The sequence below is a fragment of the Poecilia mexicana genome, unplaced genomic scaffold, assembly GCF_051168715.1.
Source record: "Poecilia mexicana isolate PSO_F unplaced genomic scaffold, ASM5116871v1 scaffold_4, whole genome shotgun sequence".
Lineage (NCBI taxonomy): Eukaryota > Metazoa > Chordata > Actinopteri > Cyprinodontiformes > Poeciliidae > Poecilia > Poecilia mexicana.
The window spans coordinates 11,295,852-11,318,583 of NW_028263373.1; the positions used below are offsets into that span (position 1 = coordinate 11,295,852).

The following is a 22,732-nucleotide window of genomic DNA, read 5'->3' on the forward strand; positions in this document are numbered from 1 at the left end:
AAAAAAAAAAAAAAGACAAGCTCAGGCGGCAGAAACTGCGAAATTAGCTCAAGGTTATGGTTCTGTTATCAAAACTTTCAGATTATGATTTTTTTCATATGTCTCTCTCTCTCTCTCTGTGTGTGTGTGTACACAAATGTAGTGTGAGCAGGGTCTGTGAACATGTTAATGTCTCCTGAGCCCTAAGGCAAGCAGCTGCACCATTCGGTTTTACCAACCTGCTCTGCCTGCGGCAAGAAAATATATACACAATCACCAACTCTGTAAGATTTGTATATTTTAAGTAATTATTTGGAAGGGACTCGTTAATACTGATTAGTACGCAGGACAGATCCGGCTGTGCTAGACATAATATTGAGGTAAATTCAAGAATATAAGGCGATTTAAACCTCGCCGCGTTCTCTCTGCGTCTATCTTTAGGGTCTTCTCTCACGCACGCATGTCCTTCTCCGCTCTGGACCTGCTGCTCACTCCTCTCTAAAGGGGCTGTGGTGGTGTATGCATACTTTGTGTTTAATGTTGTGGAGGGGTGAGGGGTGTACTCATGTCGTTCCACCTCTCTCGCTCGCTCTCTCTCTCTCTCTCTCTCTCTCTCGCCCCCGTCCAAACTCGCGCAGCGCAAACTTTTCCCTAAGACTTTTTCAGCTCGTGCCCCCGGAGCGCACCGTGCGACGAGACACGAGAAAAACTGCAGACAGAAACAAAACAAACTCAGAGGCAGAGTGCGTGAAGAGGCGGGATGGTGCTCCAGCCGAGCTGCACATGTGAGCCCAGAGGCCACCGGTAGCGCTTCTTTTTTTTTTTTTGTTTTAACTCTTAATTCAAAGCACAGAGAGTAAGAGGAGAGGACGCAGTCTGACAGAGAGAGAGAGAGAGAGAGTTAAAAAAAAAAGTTCTGTGCTACAAGTGTCCTGTCACCTCGTGGAGATGTTTTACTCGCCGGTGTTCAGCTGGATCCTCCTGGGCGGTCTGCTGCAAACTGTGGCACCCTGGGGCGCAGGGCGTACGGGCAGACCGAGGCAGTGCGACCCACCGAAGTCGGTGAGTTTTATTGGGGGAAACTTTATTACGCAGAAGCGTCCTTTTATTAGACTCGTTACATAATTTGCTTCTGAGAAAACAAGTCCATGGCAAAACACACACAGACATGTGTGTTTTGCAGCCCTACTAGCAAAAATAGCAGACAATTTTTCTGTTTTATGTTTGCATTTGTAACAGTTTGGAGAATGTTGGAAAAACTAGAATCAAGTTCGAATAATAAAACATAGCTGAACGGCACAAAAAGTAATTATTCAAAAATCTATTGTATTGATGCCTTAATACTTGAAAAGATTTGCAGCTTTGAACCAAATATATAATTTATAATTAATATATTCTTATTAATAAAAAATATTATTAATATTAGTAACCATTATTATTATTATTATTATTATTATTATTATGTAAAAATATAAAGAGATTCTGTATAGGATTGTACAGATCTCGGCCTTCCCAATGAGCGGGTTTGCCAAAGGAAACTACGCGCTTGCCAACTTTACGGCTGTTTATGTGACAAAGTAGAGAACACCCACGGTTGACTTAACTTCATTTGGAAAAGTTTCATTGACCTTTCAGAAATGGTCATGTTTAAACACAGTGTGCGGCTTATTAAACAAATAAAGGTTATTATAGGGCAAATCAAAGATTTTCCTATGTGCGCAGAGGAACACTAATCATACATCCCACACGCTTTTCTTTTTTTTTTTTTTGCTGCTGACAGGAAGAAAAGAAAAAAAAATGCATCACCTCAGAAACAGGTGTATGGCACTTGAAAATCGCTCTCCCAAGTATTTGCAGCGAGGTTATTATCATTATGTCATTATATCGTTATGTCTCAAAAAAATGGTTTTGTTTTTTAGAGTTCAATGTAAAGACTTCGTGCCCCTGCGCGTCGTGTGATTTGTACGCGTCAGTACAGTGGTCTCTGTTTTGCATTAGGAGTAATTACCCTCATAAAAAAGGAGCACCGCGCGTCAAGGCTCTCCAGAAAAAGTCAGCACTGCCTCAGCAGAGGGGATCTCTCCTCTTGTCGGTTATAAGTCAAGCACGACCACACTTTCCGTGTCTAAAAGTCATCTTAGCCCTTTACAGCAAACATAAGTAATACAAATCAGGAAATGATGATCTTTTAAAACTAAACTGTTTATTGAACTTTTCTTTTTAGCAAGAAAAGTTACAAAATGTCCTCTTTTTTTGTATTTTATCTAAAAGGTCTGCCTTTTCTTTATCTTTTCTTGACAATATTTATCACTTTTACCACAATTAAAAACTACATTACATTTTTGTCTGGCACTGTTAAAGTTTCTTAAATATGTTCCGCAACACATTTACTTCACATGGAAGATTGAACTAAATGATTATATTATTATATTTGGAAACATGTTTGTTTTTCAATTGTTGAGGATTTCCAATATTTGCCACCGCTCCATTTGTGTCGGGACCTTGGGGAAAAAAATGCAACACACTGGGCATGTTGACAAACGCACACAAATTTGTGTTAACCGAGTCATAATTTAAAGATTATTTAATAATTTATGCTGCTTGTGTCTGAGTCAAGAAAACATTGTATGCACATGTCAACTATATGTGAAAAGATCAAAATGGAACAGGAGCAAGATTGGATATGAAGGCTATGTCAAACTTGGAGATATACACAGTCAGTAAATTATATATCATAAAGAAGATGCATTCGATGAGGGTCATTTGTCATATTAAAAATATCTTTTGAAAATAGCAACCCTGTAGCACGTAATAAACATGCACTTCATTAAACCCACATTTCTATGTTAAAAATGTGTTTTATTGGTCATTTGTAGTAGTCCAGTCTTATGAGAAATTAAGCATCGTCATCATAAATAATTGAAATAGAAGCTTATGAACATCAGTCTGTGTAAGGCACTGCACTACACATTTTTTTTGTTCAATTAATTAGAGGTTTTGCAAGTAATTACTCCAAATTAATCAAATTTTTCTAAATGAATTGGCACTTCAAATATCACCTTTATGAAATAACAGTATGCATTACCATCAGCAATCATTGAGAACAAAATTTCAATCACGACTGAATCAATCATGACTGTACACATACATGAACAGTTTTGTCAGATGTAGACTTACTCATTTTGGCTCTGAATCCCGTCATCTGTTTTGTTGCTGCCTGTCGTAGCTAAAGTCAGACCTGGTGTCAGCGCTCACACGACATGTTTTGCATTAAAGTAAAACTGTAGTCTTGAAGTACTCAATGCGTAATCCGTTTGGTTGGCAGACGTGCTTTAGATGCATTCAGACCATCTACTGGGGTGGAGTGTGTGCATCAGTGTTACCAGTGTGCCAGGAATCAGGGAACTAAAAAAGATACTCCCCCCCTTCCCCGTAAATAAATATCTGAAAATCTATATTCGGTATGCTTATACCCCTAATACCCCAAAGATGGAATTTGGTGAAAGCCACTGATTTCGCTGAACAATATACTGGACAGTATAGAGGGAGGTCAGTGGTGTTGTGGTGGATGGTCGACTCAAATGGAGCTTGGCCCCAAAGCGATTTCTGCTTAGGTCCTCAAACTGCTTGGGCTGGCACTGGCGCTCAGAACAAAAATACTCTATCCCCATTTCTCAGAAATACGACGAAGGGAGAATTTACAAATCCAATCCTGACAAGGAAAATATTAAAAACGAAATAAAACTCAAAATCTACTCTTCTTAAGTATCCCAGCTTATCTGCAAAGACTTCAAACCGCTGTAATGAAATCATCCAGACCATAGCAGCTCTGTTTAGTTTGCCCTTGCAGCAGACTGCCAGGAAAAATACTGGCTGCTCATTGCAATTAATTAAAGAGAACATCCCGCAAGAAGTCTTTGCTCATTTTGGCTGCTATTTGAAATTTTAAAGGCAAACTTGGCAGTATGCAGCATGGCTGGAGCACAGATGAGGGAAATCTTCTTGATTTAATTGTAGAGGTAAACATTTTCTAAGAATAACTTTATTTTACTGTAATGGGTTTCATCCCCTCCGTCGCCTGATTACACTGTGCGTCGGTGGCCAGCAGCTTCATATTGTTTAGAGAAGCAAATTCTTTTTTCATATTCAAATAATGCCAACATCAAAGCCGTAGCGCATGCACGGCACATTCGCTGAGCTCTTAACAAGAAACATATTTCAAATGCAACACGGTCTGATGTTTATTTAAAATGACTGTGATTATTTAATTTCCTTTGTGACATTGTTTTTTATGAATATAAGCATAACAGACAAATGCTTCCTGTTATGGAAACCACAGAAAAACACAATGCTGTGTTTAGGACTGTCAGCATCGCATCTCCTGTCTTGTGGCGAGCGCACAAAAACATCACAAACAAAGGTATCACAGTGAGGTCAGAATGGAGAGCAGGTTTCTTTCAGCTTTTTGTTTTTGTAAGCTTCAACGCCGCATTATTTTTGCACTGTTGCCTCGAAAATGCTACACAGGGTGAAAAGAGGCTTTGGCAACAGAAGTATGCGCCTCAACAATACACAAGGGTCTGTTTACAACCCCGGAGGCCTCGCTATAAACTCCTTCAAATCCACAATTCTCTGTTACTGAACAAAAACCCGTTTTCATTTTAGTTTCTTTTTTTTTTTTTTCTTTTTAAGCTCAGAGAAAATTTTCTTCAGCTCTAGTTTTAGTGTAAGCTTAACTGCTCTCTAAAGTGATACTTTTGGTTTTCCTCTCCCTTTTCCACAGCAAAGCGAGCTGAATTCTTTCCTGTGGAGGATAAACCGCACACCTCCTCAGCCACCCTCTTACTTGTTTGGTACCATACACGTTCCCTACACCCGAGTCTGGGACTTCATCCCCAACAGCTCCAAGCAAGCCTTCCGAAGCAGCAGTAACGTGTTCTTTGAGCTGGACCTCACAGATCCTCTGACCATCTCCAAGCTCACGAGCTGCCAGCTGCTCCCCCACGGAGAAAACCTGCAGACCCTTTTGCCCCGAGACCTGTACCGTCGCCTCAAACGCCACCTGGACTACGTCAAACACATGATGCCTTATTGGATGACTGCGGACCAGAGAGGCCGTGGCCTGTACGCCGACTATCTGTTCAACGCCATCGCAGGGAACTGGGAGAGGAAGAGGCCTGTGTGGGTGATGCTGATGGTAAACTCGTTGACGGAGTGGGACGTCCGGTCCAGAGGGACTCCGGTGTTGGACTTGTTCTTGGCTCAAGAGGCAGAACGAATGAGGAAGAAGACGGGGGCAGTGGAGCGGGTTGAGGAGCAGTGTCACCCCCTTAACGGGCTAAACTTCTCTCAGGTAAGAAGGAGAAAGGGAAGCTCTTTTCGTCTTTATCCTGTTGTTTTGCTTTTGAGTCCAGACGGCTGGGGACATCTGGAGAACTTGAGCAGAATCTTACTTTGTGTGTCGGTCATAACTCTGGCTGCAGTAAAGTAGCTCCAAAGGAGAAGGAGGTTGGGCTTTATAGTCTACTATAAAAGTTTAGTGTATATGGACGGATTCTAAAAGAGCGAGCGAAGAAAAAAGAGGGAGAGGACAATATGAGGAGAAGGAAGCGCTAAAAATGTGTCTGTATGGAGACAGCTTTATGGTTATGTATGTCTCTCCACCTCACTAGACAAACACGCTCAGCAGCTGAATCTGCAGGAGGGGTATCAGTGTGAGTGGTGTACACGAGACCAGATTAGCGAAGGTGAAGAGAGCATGGAGCTCTCCCTTCCATCAGCATAGATTGGCTCTATCTCTGCCAAATTGTTTGACTAGGACTGTGACTGGAGACTAAAATATTGCAGACACTAATTAGCTGATGAGTAAAACATGAGAATTTTCGTGTAAGGATAAAAAAAGCATGAATGTAGTTTGTTCTGGCATCAAATCACGAGGCGTATTTGATGTGATGGAAAACCCAGCAGTGAGTCGTGGCAGCAAGAAAAAGATGCTCTCCTCTGCCCTGTGTAGAGGCTTGCTGGAGCCATGAAGAGGCTTCACATAGGAACATTTATGGTGCGCTGCAACAGAATCTGCAGGGGGGCCGTGATGGCACGGATTGGTTCACAGCTAATTTGAGCGGCAGAGTGTTTTGAGCCTCTCCGCTTTCATCAGTACTTTCTAACTATGCTGTCAAAACGGCACTGCACATGCCTGGGAGCTTTTTCTCCCCCCTAGAAATAAGCAGCTGCAAGGAGCACTGTTTTTCGGTAATGACGAGGGTAAAGGCTTCCAGCTTTGGGTGGGCTTTCCAGTGATCTGTTTTGTGCTGCAGACATGCTGTTTCCGTAATGCATCAGAGGCCCCATGGGCCAAAACGTACAAACTCTCTTACATTCACTATCAAACTCTCTTACTCGTACTATCAAACTCTCTTACAGAGTTTGATTGCAACGGAAGTTAACTTAAAATTTCAGTTTCTGATTGGACCCCAGGCAGGAGTAGGCGGGTTTTCAGGAACAGAAAAATAGCTGAGCGGCAGCGACTCACAGAGGCAACTAATATTTTAAATGGCATCGTTAGCGCTCCTACAGTAATGTCAGCATTATCAGAAGTGTTTAGAAGCCGACAGCCACCATCGGAGACTCCGTCTATCAATGGGATAAAGCTAGCCGCCTCTTCGGAAATGGCAGTAAAGCCAGCCTGCACTCGATTTTAATGTGCGCAACAGCACAAGTTATGGCGCTCTCTTTTCAAAATAAAAGCGCATCTCCGGTTTATGTTTGACTCACACGTCAAGTTTCTCTCCGGCTGCTATAACAGGCTAAAGCTTTGTGTTAATTAATTTGCAAAACGACATTATGTATCTGAAAAAAAAAGAAAAAAAAAATTTTTTGTGTGGGCAAAAAATCCTGTAAAGCACATATGTGCAACCTCAGTTAAAATTGGTCTTATAGGTGTCTCTGTGTCATCCTGAAGTGAGAGAAGTACCTGGTAAGGTATTGTTTATGTAATCTGAAAGATTTTTTTTGCATGTCAAATGTCAGCAATTTTGATTGAGGTAGCACATATGTGGTTTACAGAACTTTTTGCCCACATAATATGTTTTATTTTATTTTTAGATACATAATTTCCTTTAGCAAATCAATTAACACAGAGTTTTACATTTTTAAAGCCGCAGAAAAACTGCAAAATCGTGAACTGGAAGCGACGGGACAACTAGCTTCCAAAAATATTTCAGCATGGAAAATTGAAATTTGCGCCATGCATTCTTATTCACTTCTCTTTACTTGTACAGCCCTAAATATAATCAAGCTACACCATATGCCTTCAGAAGTCACCTAATGAGTGAAAATAGTCCACCTGTGTGTAATTTATTCTCAGTACGTTTACAGCTATTCAGTGAAGGCCTCAGAGCTTGGATGGAGAACGTTAGGAAACAGGCGGTTTCATGAAGACCAAAGATCACAGCAGAGAGGTCAGGGAGAAAGTTGTTGTGTGGAGTTGGGTTATAAAACAATGTCTCAAGCATTGAAGTTCTTACAGAGCACTGTTTAATCCATAATCTTAAAATGGAAGGCCTATTAAACTGACACAGACTGTGCAAGGACAGCATTAATAAGTGGAGCAGGAGCTGTGGAGGATCTGCAGAGATAAACAGCTCTGGTGGGAGAATCAGTAAAAAAAAAAAAAAAAAAGTAAAGGAAAAAGGCTAACGTGAAATCAACCCAACCTGTGTGCTCTGAACTTCTGAGCCCCGGGTCCTTCTCTTTCCACATATGTATAAATACAATTCAGAGCTGGACTGAAACTGATATGGGAACCATTATTCTCAATTACAATAATGTGAGGTTTAATCTGAAGATCATGGCTGATTGGATCCTTTTACGCTTGACTGTAACAATGATGAGGTCAGGAGAATGGCTAGACCTCAAGTCAAAAGGGAAACTGTGTGGGTGTGAACTAAAGGAAAGTGAAGCACCAGAGAGACGGTCAAAGACACACACACACGCACACACACATGCACACACACACGCTCACACGCATACACACTATGCTGGGATAGATGGTGTGTTGAAACAGTGGTAAGGCTGAGTCTGGGGTGCGTCATTTCCCTGCTAACACGAATCTGAATCACTAAGAAAAAGGCAATCTGAATTTGTAAAGATCCCAAACCTCACCGTATTTTTTTTGTTCTTTCTCAGAGAGTTGTAGCTTGTGATATTTAAAGAGAAGCTTTTGCAGAAAGGTGAACTGTCTTGCCACACAGAGATGCCTTCAACAGAACTTGGTCCTGGGGATGCATGTGATTTCAACACATTTTCATGCAAAAATCCCACACTTTTCCAGACTCCGTTTTCCAAGGTTGCCAAACTCACTCAGTCTGTTCTTAGAGTATAGAAAGAAAAGGTTACATTGGATTTATGGCAGGTAGATGGATAGACGGACAGATGCATGCACGGGATAAACGGACAGGCAGATGGATGGATACATGGATGGAAAGTCATCTCCTGGAGCGTATAGAAACGTTAGACACACCAGAGTCTTCTTTTGACAATAAGCTGCGGCGGTCTAACACGAACCCTGCCCGTCTGAGACCTCTCTGTGGTCTCTTTAGATCTCAGAGAGGTGTGAATATGACTGTGAGAAACAGTTTAGAGGCTGTGGAAATAAAGGCAAGTCACGGTGCATGGTTCTTCTCCGGCTCCTTGAGGGCTGATGCAACTTGACAGGTGGGCAGGACAGCGAGTAGCGAATGCTTTGAGCGCAGATTGGAAAAGGCTGGAGAAAGTTTAGTCAGTTCAAAGAGTGCAAGCTGCACATCGGTATCCCTTTAAAGGCTTCCTTTTTTCCCACAGGGGTAGGTCATTAAAGTGCCATCAGTATTTATCAAGTCAACGCATCCATCAAATATCTAAAAAATTGCTTCAAAAAAAAAAAAGTTTCTCTTTGATCAAATCTCTTAATAATATCAGCTGTCGCAAAATAGCAATAGCAGTATGTAACTGTGATGCACTTTACCAAACTGAAACTGATTATTTATGTCACTATGTATGTCACTGGACATGTAAGCTAGACATTTCTCTTATTTAAGCTTCGTTCTGTTCCACCAAGCAAACACACATATTTATTTTCCCAGGGTCACATTTCGGCTGAGACCAGCGGCCCATGTCGAGGAGAAATTACATCATATTGGTGGCGCCTTTCTCCTGGGCTGGGGTCAGAGGTCATGGTAGGAGGTGGCGGTGGAGTCATGAGCAACGAAGCAGTAAGGAGACTGGCAGTCTGCTGGGGTCACGTCTAGGCACTGCTGAGCTGGACGGCAACGCCACTGCCCACCTCGGTCTCTGACCAAAGTTGAGTTACCATCGGCTGCTTTTTATGGGGACCGGTGCAATCACGCAGAGGGGGAGAGAGAGAGATGTCACTTGTCACTTCACGACTTAAGCTCAAATAGGGTTAAAGGTTTTGAGATTGCGAGGTGACAGAATCTGGTTTCCTCTTGGTCTCATCCTTTTTCTTAAGGGCTGCGATGTTTACGATGCCTATTTCAGTCAGCGTGACTACTGCAGTATCCTTCTGCTTAAGTGGGATTCTCCACCAACCAAACACAACCCTATTGGTCATTTGTCTATGCAGGAATTTACAATCTGTAGTTACAAGAATAGTTTCCAGAAACAGGTGACATTTAATGGCCAGTGGAACAACATATGAAGCTTTAAAAATGTGTTTTTAAAGCACCTGTTAGTGATAGAAGTAAATACATTGACAGAAGAGCAGAAATCACTTGTTGCATGTGGTCAAAGGTTTATAGTTGAAAGCATTGTGTGTGTGTGTGTGTGTGTGTGTGTGTGTGTGTGTGTGTGTGTGTGTATGCGTGCATGTGTATTAATAGTGCTATTTTTCTTCCTTGAGAGGACTCTGACATGAAAAACCCTTGGGATTGAAGTCTGCTGTGAAGTGAAAATGCTCATTTAAGTGTTTATTCTTGTGGTTGTAAGAAGCTATATTAAGCCATCATAAACAGTCACTTTCAAGCACTTTCATAACATATGCATAACATAATTTATCCAAACTGCGTCTGAAAGACTAATTCTTACCATCCTGTTTCCCATCTTGGATGGCGGTGCAGCAGCAGCTCCAACTAGTTTATCTGGCGCAGGCTGTCGGATGATTGCGTAGTTATCGCTGCATAGAAGGAAAGACAAAATAAGGAGAACCTTCACATAAAATTTGATAAAAGTAACAATGCACATGATACAATCAAAAACATTTATTTCAATCAAATCTCAAGACAGTGATCAGGCCTCGGCTCTATGTTGGCTGCACTTCTTCTTCATGGGTTTGTGATAAAATTTCATTTTCTTAGCTGCCTCGAATGCCAGCAGCTTCTGCTGATGGAATTCGTTGTGAGAGCCTGATCAGCCAATCAGATGTAGAATGTGGATTATTTTCAACCAGGTCGTACTAGGCAGCCAGTAAGAAAAGTGAATTCTATTTTCCTAACATTGCTTGTAATCGTTTTAATTTGGTGAACATTTCAGGCTCATAATACCCTTCTCAGATTGAAGATTCAGGATGACATCTGTGTCGGATAAGGAGTGTTTTACAGCTGATGAAACACTCCAGCAGTGGCATTTGGAAGGACCTCAACATTAGCAGCATGTGAAATGTCACGGCTGGTGTGTTTGTAAACATAACTTACTATATTATAGATTTGCTCCTGTAAGAGCAACTCTATAATCCTGCTTTTTGTTCCACCATCAAACTTGAAATACGAATAAACAAAAACATCTGTTTTTGCCTCCTACGGTCTAGGCACCAACACTCTCCAGCATTTAGCACAGATTTGCTGACTGCGGCTATTATGTTAGCAAACGGCAACAATAAATCTCCAAGTCAAAGGGTGGCGCCAAACACACAGCTGTCAGAGAAACCCACAATTTATAAAACAAGCAGGATGGTGTTTAATTTCCTTTTATTCTAAAATTTGTATTATTTTTATAATTCTTTACACATTTCAGTTTATTATGATTTTAATCCACATTTGGGTTAGTTGGGTTTTATGAAAGATGACAGATGACAGATTAAGACAAATTTTAATATATATATTTTTTGCTGGTCGACACCACTTATTACAGAAAACTGAGTAGAATAGGTAAAATCTGCTCTGATTTTATCTAATCTACTCAAAACATTTGAGTACAAACTGAAGCTTGTTCAATACCAGACAGCTCCTTTCCATATCTTAAAAAGTCAGGTACCAAAGTCAACCGACACCTTTTAAGAATAAAAACAATCAACCTGTGTTTGGATGAACTTGGTGGATTCTTCAGACTTGTTTATTGCTATGACTTCAGTCTCATATGTGCTTGGTCATTGTTTGCTCCAGACCCTGTGTATCTCAAGATGTGGTCATAGTTTTATAACTAATATTTACTTATTTATAACATTTAGACTTTATTATTTTTATGGAGCGATATAATGAAAAAAAAAAAGGCACTCAGTGGGTTTACAACCACTGATCCTGAAGATACTTTTTTCTGTCTGAATGAAAAAAAAAATGCTTCTCTTAACTGTTTATAGCCACACAATCTGTTTTCCACTAGTCACTATATTTTTTACATGCTGCTAAATTTGATTTGTGTTTATGTTTCAGTCCAGAAAACCTACTAAAAATATTCCCTTAAAAACAAATAAGTAATTTGACATACATAAAGAAAAAGGTAAAGACAGTACAATGTAGAATATCCAGGGAGAGTGTCCACTGTGCAGATCCAGATATTTCTGGCTGTTCAATTCACCAACAAGTGTTTATGGTGAGCAGCTCAATATTCATAGTTCAGAGCAGTAAATGTCTGCACTGACTGAACAAGCACTGTTTCAAATAACAGTCAAGGATCCTCACATGTCATAAATCATGCTAAATATTTCCCTTAGATAGTATTTATCCAAAAAGGCATATTTCAGGGAGGATTTTGAATTCCATGCGACCATGCCAAAATCCAAATATTTACATACAGTGATGGGGTGTGTATGTCTAGGTTTAAAGACGTGTGCGGACCATGATCTGTCTAATGGAAAGGGCAAATCTGTGTCTGAACTCTGCTCTAACCTTGTGCCTCCCTTTTGATTCTTTCTTCTTGCTTTCTTCTTCCTGTCTGACATGACCCGAGGGTCTGGCTGTGTCGTTGCTCACTTACTGCTCATTTGAACACACAATAACACACCCACACCAAGTGGAAAAAAAAAGTGAGAAAGGGAAGGAGAGACCGGGGGCATTACCTTTAAAGTGTGCTGGTGACGTCCAATTCCTTTTTAAGCGTGACATCTGAGTCACGGTCCACTAAGTCAACTAACCTATAATTACGTGCGCAAATATGTGGAAAAATGCTAGGTAAAACCTATCAGGCTGATCATCTGGTCCCTTCGGCAGGCAGACGGCAGTCCCACTGTTACTCTAATGACTTAATAGACTTCTTAATGACCAAATAGCTCTCTGCCATCCAGAAGCATTTAGAGAATTATATCCTGGACAGAACTCTGTAGGAGAGATGGAGCATGTTACATCGGCACTGTACACAGTAGACAAAACAAACGTCAACAGATCTTCAGCTTGATTCAAATTTTGGGAGAAAAGTAATGCATTTCTTGAACACACGTCTGGAAAAGTCAGCAGGCAGGAGCTTATTGAAAAATACAAAGTGGGTACACAAAGGCCTGGGTAGAAGTCAATCAGCAAATGTTTTTCCTGAATGGAAAAAAAACATTTTGGCTCTCTTCCACTTTAACAAACATAGAAGAAATGACTGGAAAGTACTAATGCTAAAAGTTAATTGCATATCCAGACGTTTTTTTCTTTTCTCCTTCAAAAAAATTGTATCAAACTGTTTTTCAAAATCATACTCGGTCAAACCAAGACGCCTGTAAAACATGTGCGTCCCTATAAACTTTCAGTCCTGTCTCCATTCCCCCGACTCCAACTGAGGCCATGTCCCCCTTTCACTCAGACTACCTGAAATCTAAAGTAATGACTCCACCATGTTTTCAGTACACTGGGAAGAAAAGTTTTTTGGGTGGCATTTAATTTACTAAATTCGGTCAAATAAAGAAATAAAATATATGATATTGATTAAATATCTACCACCATTGATAAGCCCTTCTAATCTAAAAATATGTTTTAGTTTTACACCAAAACACAGAAAAATAGATCATTTAAATTTTATTATAAGGAATTTAATGTTTAACTGAGTATTTTTCATTAAGCCATGACTTTTTAACAGAACAATTTCGCTATCTGGTTGAAAACATAGTCCCTTTTTAAATCCCACGGGGATAGCCACTATTGTAGCCACTATGTAGCTGACATCTCAGAATCTTCAGGTGACAGCTAGACATGTAGGCTACATGTTCCCTGCGGGTCCATCATGATAAATAATTGCTAATAAAAACAAATAAGCCATGTTTTACTGAAAAAAACCCTTTAATTTATTATGGACAGTAAAACTTATGCCAATTCCTTTGAGGTGAGATCTAAAGAATATAATACAAGTTTTTATCATGTCTTGCCTCCGACACTGCAAAGCGTTTTATGCTAGGTTCAGTAAAGGCTTCGATATACTCTAGTGTTCTGTGTGTATTACCGATTGCATACATTTCTCCTGACAAATTCCTTAATTTCCCTCAATCCCAATGGGTACTCGCAGGTTTGATGATCTAGATGGACTCCTAGCTGTGTTTCTTCTCTGCCAGTGAAGCCACTGCACAACAGTTAGTGCAACACAAAGTGGCAGTCTTGCTGATATGCATCCCTTCCACTGGTTGCCCTGACTCAACCTTTTCAGCTCGGTGTCACATACAGTTCGATGTGAACACCGTTTCCCGAGCAGTTACCTTGCGACACCAAGAACACGGTCGTCCAAATTACCTGTACGCGAACGTCTGCTTCGAGTCTGCATTGAATGCGCCTCAAGTATGTGCAGCGGTTGTGCGTATGCAGGGGCATTAAGACCACCTTTATGAGTCTATAGCTCAGGGGTATTCAGCTCCTGCCCTCTAGGGTCAGTGTTCTGCAACTTTCAGGATGTGTCTCTGCTTCAACGTCAAAATGATCAGATCATTAGCGGGACTCTGCGTGCTAAGAAGGTAATTCAACCATTTGGACAAAGTCTGTTGGACCAGGAACATCTCTAAAAGTTGTAGGACACAAGGCTTGAGGACTAGAGTGGGAGACCCCTCCTCTAGTTTGATATGATTTCTTCTACCCGTGTCCTTTTAACTGGAATACTCACATATAAACATATCTGTCCAGAGACATTGCGCTTTTTCAGGTCCTAAACTTCGGCACCAGTTAAAATATTAGACAGGCACTTTCACTGTATATTTTTAAATCTCTTTTGGCAGCCTGTGTTCAAGTGGCCTTCAGCACAGTGTGTTTATTCCACGTTAGTTTTTTTTTCTCCTTTGTGACACGCTTTATGTCTATTTTGTGTTAGTTTTATGTCTTGTACATATTTTATCATCGTTAAGCACTTAATTGTTTTGGACTTTCTTTTTTACATAGGTTGTAGATATAAATTGGACTTGGACTTTGACTAATTTGTTGGTTATGTTCCGACATTTCTTCTCCCCAGTGTGAGCCGAGTGCTGCTGAGACTGGGAGTTAAGCATGGCAGACTAAAGTACTCTTTCATTCCTCTTTTCTTCGCCCACAGAGAAAACAAATGTTCCTACCTGCTTAAATTGTAACAACCTCACATCTCTCATCATTTTTATACACAATTCTTCCCTTCAATGAGAAACAGAGCTGCCAAGCACACCTACACAGTGGTCGGTTTCTATGTAATTATTGTGTCAACCTTAAGGAAAAGGAGGAAGTTGCAATAAAGTGTGGTTGAATTGTTTTGTTGTTGGCTGGTGGTCTTGTTTATGTTCTTTTTTTCCCCCCAGATACAGTATTTGCTCAAAAAAAGAGAGACGGCTAGACATTAGAAAGAGCAGGAGGTTATTTTTTGTGCCAAGGACAGGTAGTTTTAAAGATGGGTTGGTCTGACCTGGGTTTGGCTGGGGCCAGAGGCTGATTGATCACAGACAAGAATGTGACTGACTGATTTCCTCAGAGACTTACATGGCCCCTCTGGCATGTTGTCTTTTGGGACATTCCCAAAAGACAAGGATCATCTTTTGTTTGAGGCCAGGAGTGTAGAGAATTAAGGATACATGTCGTCTCTCCAAAAAAAAGTTCAGGAAACAGAGCATCAGACTCAATGCAAAATTTTGTTTTAGTTTGTTATAGTAGCCTTTTTGATTTCTGACTGATATCTACTAAATAGATAAATAACCCATTCTATGTATGTAGCATTTCCTCACCTTTCTTGACTCCACCATATTTTCAGTACACTGGAAAGTGATCTTCTGATAAGACTCACCAATCTCAAGAAAATTCACAAATTTTGACCCCAATCCTTTTTTAGTCCATCGTCCGACTTCGTAGCTCTACCATTACATACATACCACAAGACTCTGGTGTTTCCTTTTCTTCCTATAATGTAGGAAAAATATATCTCATTTATTTATTTATTTATTTACAATGACAGCTTATAGACAGATGCCATTTAAAGGGTCCTTTGCATGTCATGCTATTCTAATTTATGGTACATTCACTGATTCAAAGGGAAAAAAAAAAGATTTTTGAAAATCTGACTTCTTTGTTCAGAGCTGATCAAGCAGGAAATGATTTGTCTTTATCTGTTTATGTAATATAAAATTTGATGCTCCGCTAGCTACACGTAGTATCCTGCACTGTTGCATTTTGCCATTTTGTAAAGGTGTTTCATCATTCCATAGAAAAATAACACTTTTGAATCACCTTGCTTCCAACTGTACACTGTAGCATTCACAATTTAATTTCCAGCATGTCACAGATTTTTAGGACATAAAAAATTCCATCTCATGATTGCCGGAGCTTTCCCACGTTACACACATACTGCATGTTCCTCACTCCTGCAGAAATGATGCAACTGTGACTCACACATCACTGCAATGATCCAATAAGACAATATCCTAATCTCATACCACGCCATGCAGATGATTTATTCACCTGTGGGGTTGTGGGATTGAGAAAGTGAAACCTCAGCAAACTAATTAAGTTTGCCAATAAGTGCGTGGTCATCTCGGGACATTCAGAGACTATCTATCAGTAAATCCTTCTTATGAACAAAAAATAAATAAATAAACAAAACAAGATGGTGACATCACAGAAAAGTTGCATATCCAGACACAACACATTAGAAAACTACATGAACTTTTGAATGTAAGACTATTGAAAGGAGTTAAACAAGTTGTTCCACAAAATCTCCTTCATTAGAAATAAACATGCTAAAACGACTTTGAGAGCATGATGAACTTTGTCGTTGTGACCTATCCTGATGATTTCTTGGCTTGAAGAGCTACGTTACCAGTTGTGCATGAATGAGTGTAGCTCACATTTTTGAGGATTTTGACCTGTTCAGTGCTGTTTTTAGGTCAGGAATGTAAAATTTACTTACTCATCTTGATGCCATATAAATCAAGACTTCTTGTTTGTACACAACCTGTATTGTTTAATGTTATAACATATCTGTTGACCGTGCTGGGTAATTTGGAGATCACATAAATACACAGTAAGCAGGATTGTCACTAAATGTTTCTTAACCTGTTCTAAAATTCTGCCTGAATTTGTTAATTTGTATTTATTTATGTTATTAGTTTTATTTTAGTACAATACCAGAAATTATTTATAATTTTTGTCTGTCTTATGTCATTTTTAAATGTAAAATCAGATGTTATAATAATTAAGTACAGTTTTACCACATAATTTTTGGTCCTCTTTACTTTTAGTTGAGAAAAATATGTTGAAGTAGTGGGATTTTTATCCATCCATTTTCCTTCACCCTTGTCCCTCAGTGGGGTCGGGAGGGGTGCTGGTGCCTATCTCCAGCTCACGTTCCGGGCGAGAGGCGGGGTACACCCTGGACAGGTCGCCAGCCTGTCGCAGGGCAACACAGAGACACACAGGACAAACAACCATGCACACACACACTCACACCTAGGGGCAATTTGGAAAGGCCAATTAACCTGACAGTCATGTTTTTTGGACTGTGGGAGGAAACCGGAGAACCCGGAGAAAACCCACGCATGCACAGGGAGAACATGCAAACTCCATGCAGAAAGACCGGGGCCGGGAATCGAACCCAGAACCTTCTTGCTGCAAGGCGACAGCTCTACCAACCGCGCCACTGTGCAGCCTAGTGGGATTTTTACTTGAGTAAAATTTTTAGTAATCTATGTAACAGAAATTAAGGCATAGCTAAAGTTTCATTAGGTTTAAGTTGAAGAATCAAGCAATTGTCATAATCACTTTGTGTTTTGTTAGGGTTACACTGTGTTCATCGAAAACAGGAAGCAACTGTTTGTAAATGTTAAAGTCCAGTGTTTGGTTGACCCATGAACCCACCCTGAACTCCCTCTTTGTTGACTGTGTAAGTCAATATAATTGCCAGTTTTAGCACTTCCTCTGTTCCCTGTTGCAAAAAAAAAAAAAAAAAAAAAAAACATTCACGGGCAAGTTAAAAGGATTTATAACAATAAAAAACAGCCTAAAAATCAATTAGTCATTAATTTTGGAATGTTTATTTCTGCTTGTTTTGAAAAGAACATTGGGTTGATTGTTGGAAACACTTTGCACTCTTGTGAACAAACAATAGAGCTCCACTTGACATTTAACTATACAGGGATCATTATGAGTCAGAGTAAGTGAGCATAGAAACAGGATTGTCAGCACGCCATGGTATGCAACTTTCCATGTTGTATGCTTGGTCCGTGATTAACTCAGTTTCCTGGTCTGTCTGTGATTGTAGCCACACATGCACCGCGGTCCAACAATCCAAAATAGAGAACCGCATGTATGTTGTGCGTTGGGAGCTCCAGGCTTTTTTAGGATTAAATAGCATTAGCTAAAACCTCCCGCTGAACCTGCTTTTAATGTGACCTGTGCTTCTCTTCAGCCCCCCTCGGTCCATTTCTCATTACACACAACCCAGTGGAGCACTTTGTCTTTCCTCACACTCTGCTCCCGTACCTCTTCCCTGTCTACGCCCCACCACAGAAATGGTGGTGGGACATAGACTAAAATGAAACTATAAGATCAAACTTGTTTCTGTTCTTATAAAAGTATTCTCTTGTACATTATTGGGGTTTTATATGACAAATACAAAGCAGAGCATATTTGTGAAGCATAAAGAAAATAATACATTGTTTTTATTATTTTACTTATACAAATAAGTGTCATAAAATATAGCTTGGATTAGTCTTCAATCTTTTATCTCATGTATCTAAATAAAACACAGTGCAACAAATTGCCTTCTGAATTTAGTGAATTAGCAAAAAAAAGAAAAAGAAAAAATTAAAGCTACTTGAAAGAAAGTAATTTTTGATTTGACAAAAAGAACAAAAAAAAACATGTAGGAACTTGCGAATGAAGGTGCTTTGGTCAGATGAGACCTTTTGTCCACATTCAAAATGCTTTGTATTTTGTAAATTTTGTATGGCGAATACATACTTTACACTGCTCCGCTGCATGTTTCTTCTGCTTAGGTCCGTTATCCGCTCTGCTTTGCTGTGAACTGCAAGAACCATGCGTGGGGAGTAGTTATCAACTTCCAAAATTAGTAATTTTCCCTCCACTGCTCTCTCAATTCACCTCGCTCTTTCTGTGACTTGAGAGAGAAACTTGACTTAATTGGTGTCAGTATTACAGCAACACATTTTGTGTGATTTCATAGCCATAACTACATGCAGACAGCATATTTGTATAAATTGGGGGTGCATTATAAATCCACATTTATCTGAGGTTTCATTATGCCTAAGGTTATACACGGAGATGGTGGTGTCATGCTGTGGGAAAGCCTTTCTCGAGTAGTTACAGAAGTGGGTCAGTGTTTATAAGAAGATGAATGGAGCTAAATACAAGGTAATCCTGAAAAAAAAAATCATATTAAAGGCTTCAAAAGACTTCAGGAAAGAGGAGAGGTTCAGCTTCTAAAAGGACATCAATCTTAAAGTACAACCACATATGGAATAGTTTAGATTAAAGTATGCAGTACATCCAGAAAGCATTCACAACCCTTCAGTTTTTTTTTTTTTTTTACATTTTCTTATGTTACAGCTTCATTTCAAATTTTGTTAAGTTAACCTTTTCTCTCAAAATTCTACACACACATTTTCCATCACGACAATGTGGATCTCTTTCAGATGTTTGAAAACTTATTAAAAATAGAAAATCAAGAAATCGTATTTGCAGCCTTTGGCATGAATCTCAAAACTGAACCGTTTCCATTGAGCACCTGGATTCCATGACTCATGTTTGGAAGAAATGAGGCCCACCTCATTACCAGGCCAATACCATCCCTACAGTGAAGCATGGTGGTGGCAGCATCATGCTAGAGGGACGTCTTACAGCCACAGTAAATGGCAGGGTAGTCAGGATAGAGGGAAAAAAAGACCAATGTACAGAGATGTCCTGGATGAAAACCTGCTCCACAGCTCTCTTGACCACAGACTGGGACAGATTTTTCAGTTTTTAATACAGTTGCAAAAATTACCAAAAACTTTTCCACATTGTTGCAATGGTGTACTTTTATGAAGAACTTAAAATTCTTCACACAAATTAATTTAATCCAATTTAGAATAAGGATGTAGCATACAATGTGGAAAAAATTAAAGACTTGAATACTTTTCAGATGCAGACCTAACTTTGAATTGCTGCTTTCATTTTGACTGACCTTAAGCTATTTTGCACAGATGGATTGGAAAACACTTCAGTTTCTAGACGTGCTACACTGGAATATACATTCCCCAAATGTCTTGTAATTGCAATTGCATACGTTGGGATGGTTGAAGTAGTGGAGGCAAACTTTTGATATTTTCTCCAATACTTTTGAACTTATAAACAGTTCTTTTACCTTTTCTCCCCAAAGAAGTAAAAAAAAAAAGGACTTCAAACAAGGCTCCACTCATAAACTTTACTGCAGAACACATAAGTCTTCTTGTGTTATCTGCATTATAAGCAGGTTTAGTGACTCCCTTTGCACACCTCTACTTTAAAGAAAACTTCTTAACTGAAGCCGGAGTGTTGAGGGTCAGTGGGTCAATAGATAAATGAGAAAAGTGACCCACAATCAGACAGGCAGGCAGCCAAGGTGCAGGCAGGTCAACAGGGGAAAAAGGCAGGCAGGGAAGCTGAAGGAAGGCTCCAGTACTATTAACAAACCGTCTAAAGTTATCGTATCGGTACAAACAACATTTTTGCATGGATAGGTTACATCTGAGATAAAAGAAAGTGTAAACACAGAACTTTACGAGTTAAGCTGAACTTCATGTGAAAAATGCAAGGCTTCAGCCAGACATTCATCCTCCCTTACAAACTTGTTCTGAGTTAAAACTGTTTTCGTAAAGTGTAGCCAGGTTGTCAACCGTAACACATAACAGAAGTATGAAGTTTGGGATGATTGTAGCGAACAAGCAGAAACCTAAAGGAACTAAAAATTAAAATAAATGAATCCCAATAAGTAGTTTGGAACCTGTCTAACTATAATGTTGCCTACATTTTCCCTACAGATGCTTAATTCCTAATCCATATATTTATTTTAAGATGGTGTTTCTTTTCTATGGATTAGTGGCCTCTGTTTCACCTTCCAAACTAGAGTTTGAAGAACTTAGTTTGCCTGTAGAGGGAGACGGTTTTGCACTTGCCCTCTGGGTGACCCCACTCCTTTGGCTGAGACCCAGTATGTTCAACCCCTCCCTGCTCTGCAGTTGAACATGACATTTTAGTCCTTCCTAATAAAACAGACCTACGTCAATAAGTCATTGCCTATTTGGCTTTAATGAGATAAGAGGCTTAGTGAACACCTCAGAGGAGGATTATAGCCAAATATTTTTTAAAGTGGGTATACAGCACCATGACAATAGTGAAAGTAACATATTTCCTGCTGCCTGAAACTCCCTGTGTTTGCTTTAATGTCCATCTACTGCCAGTGTTTAGAAAGTAAGGAAATTTTGAAACCAAGACTAAGGAACATGGGTAAGAAGCAAGGGAAGCACAACCAAATGAAAAAAAAAAAAAAAAAACAACAACAAAAAAAAAAACAATAGTGTATTTTCCAGACAGTCATTCCAGAGTGTAAGTCGCATATCTCAAAAAATGTGTCATGACAAAAACACATATGTCACACTGAATTATCAGTTGAATTAGTTTATAAATTGCACCCCATCACTGTTGACAATGTAATCTGATGAAACTTTATGTTCAGTTACCTGCTTTTCAAAAAAACTCATGGAAACTGTTGTCTTGGACTTGGAGGTCTGTTTGCGACTCTGCTCCACTGGTGAAGTGGGCTGTGCAGCGGAGACGCATGCAGTGTAAATCCGTGGTGATAGAGAGGTAGCCGCATTGCTCCTTGGTAACTCCTTGGGTCATGTCTGTCAGTATGAATTAACATTTAGCACATCAGTCAAAAAAAAAAAAAGCATAGAAAAACAGGAAAAAGTTGTACCAACCAAACTATGAAAAAAAGTCTGGAAAATATGGTAGCTTAATTCGGTGAAACTGGTGAGCCAAATCAACAATTTTACCAGAAGACTTTCATTCCCCCTTCTCAACAGCTTTCTGTGTGCTGAAATAAAGAAGGACAACAAAAACGGAGAGGCTGCTGTGAAGGTTTCCCCTTCTTTTCTTGTCCTGATTTTTCCCCCATCTCTAATCATGCTCAATTTAACTTGTCATTCACCAGAGCAATTTTTCTAGCACAATTCCTCCACTTTTCCCAAGGCATACATTCTCTTGGCATCCACTGGAACTGTTTAAATATAATATTAACCACATGGTAGAGTGTACAGAACGTAAAAAAAAAAGAAGAAAGAATTTACTTTGTGAGTCATAGTAATGCTGAGGTCCTCAGGAGGACATAGGAGTGCTGTAGTTAAGGGACATCCTAAAAGATGAGGAGCTGTAACTACACCCGCAAACTGTGTGGGATACGCGAAGGAGCCAGGAGCAGAGGCATCATGGGAGGTGGAGATAGGTTCAGGGAAAGGAAAACCAGGGTGAGAAGGGGAAGAAATTTTGAAAAGAGGGGGGGCTCTCAGTGGGTGGCTCTTTACTCATTTTTCTTTTTCATTCTGTCTTGTGGGTGTGCTTCATGTGACCATGTGTAATTGGCCTGTGGTCACACCAGAGTTGTGCAAACAGATTAGCGAGGAAACATGTCAGCTTGAGGTGAATGTGTGTGTTGTGTGATTCACAGATGTGGGGATAGTGTGGGAAATTGTTTGATGGAGTAAAGCCTGTATAGTGAACAGGTGGGACAGTTGACTTTGTCATTGACAAATTTGCTGTCCTGGACACTTGAGGAATGTGGTAGAGTAGTAGAGGTCTGTTTATGCACCATTACATATGCACTACATGTCCAATGCAAACACTCTTGCATAAACTTGCTCCAATCTTTACTAGTCTGCTTATATAGCATATGATGTGAAGTTAGGGTTTTGATATGGACCTCAAAACCAAAGTTACACCACAAAAACAACATTCTGAACAAATGTAAAGAGCTGTGGATGCAACAAAGACCTAAAGAGTTCTGGGTCAAGCTCCTTTTCCACCCGTTGCTACCACCGATTTATACCCATTTGATTTTGTTCCAACCTACTTTCTGCTGGTTGTTAAGCACTTTG

At 39.9% G+C, this 22,732-nt stretch overlaps 1 protein-coding gene across 1 annotated transcript in view; it reads left to right on the forward strand.

Moving 5' to 3' along the window:
* Positions 1-339: 339 nt before the first annotated feature.
* trabd2b (TraB domain containing 2B) overlaps positions 340-22,732 on the forward strand; it is an 85,573-nt gene continuing 63,180 nt past the window's right edge. Inside the window, exons 1-2 of the mRNA XM_014985377.2 lie at positions 340-1,041; positions 4,763-5,332. Coding sequence (XP_014840863.2) covers positions 928-1,041; positions 4,763-5,332 — 684 coding nt within the window. The 5' untranslated portion in view covers positions 340-927. The remainder of the gene's footprint in view (positions 1,042-4,762; positions 5,333-22,732) is intronic.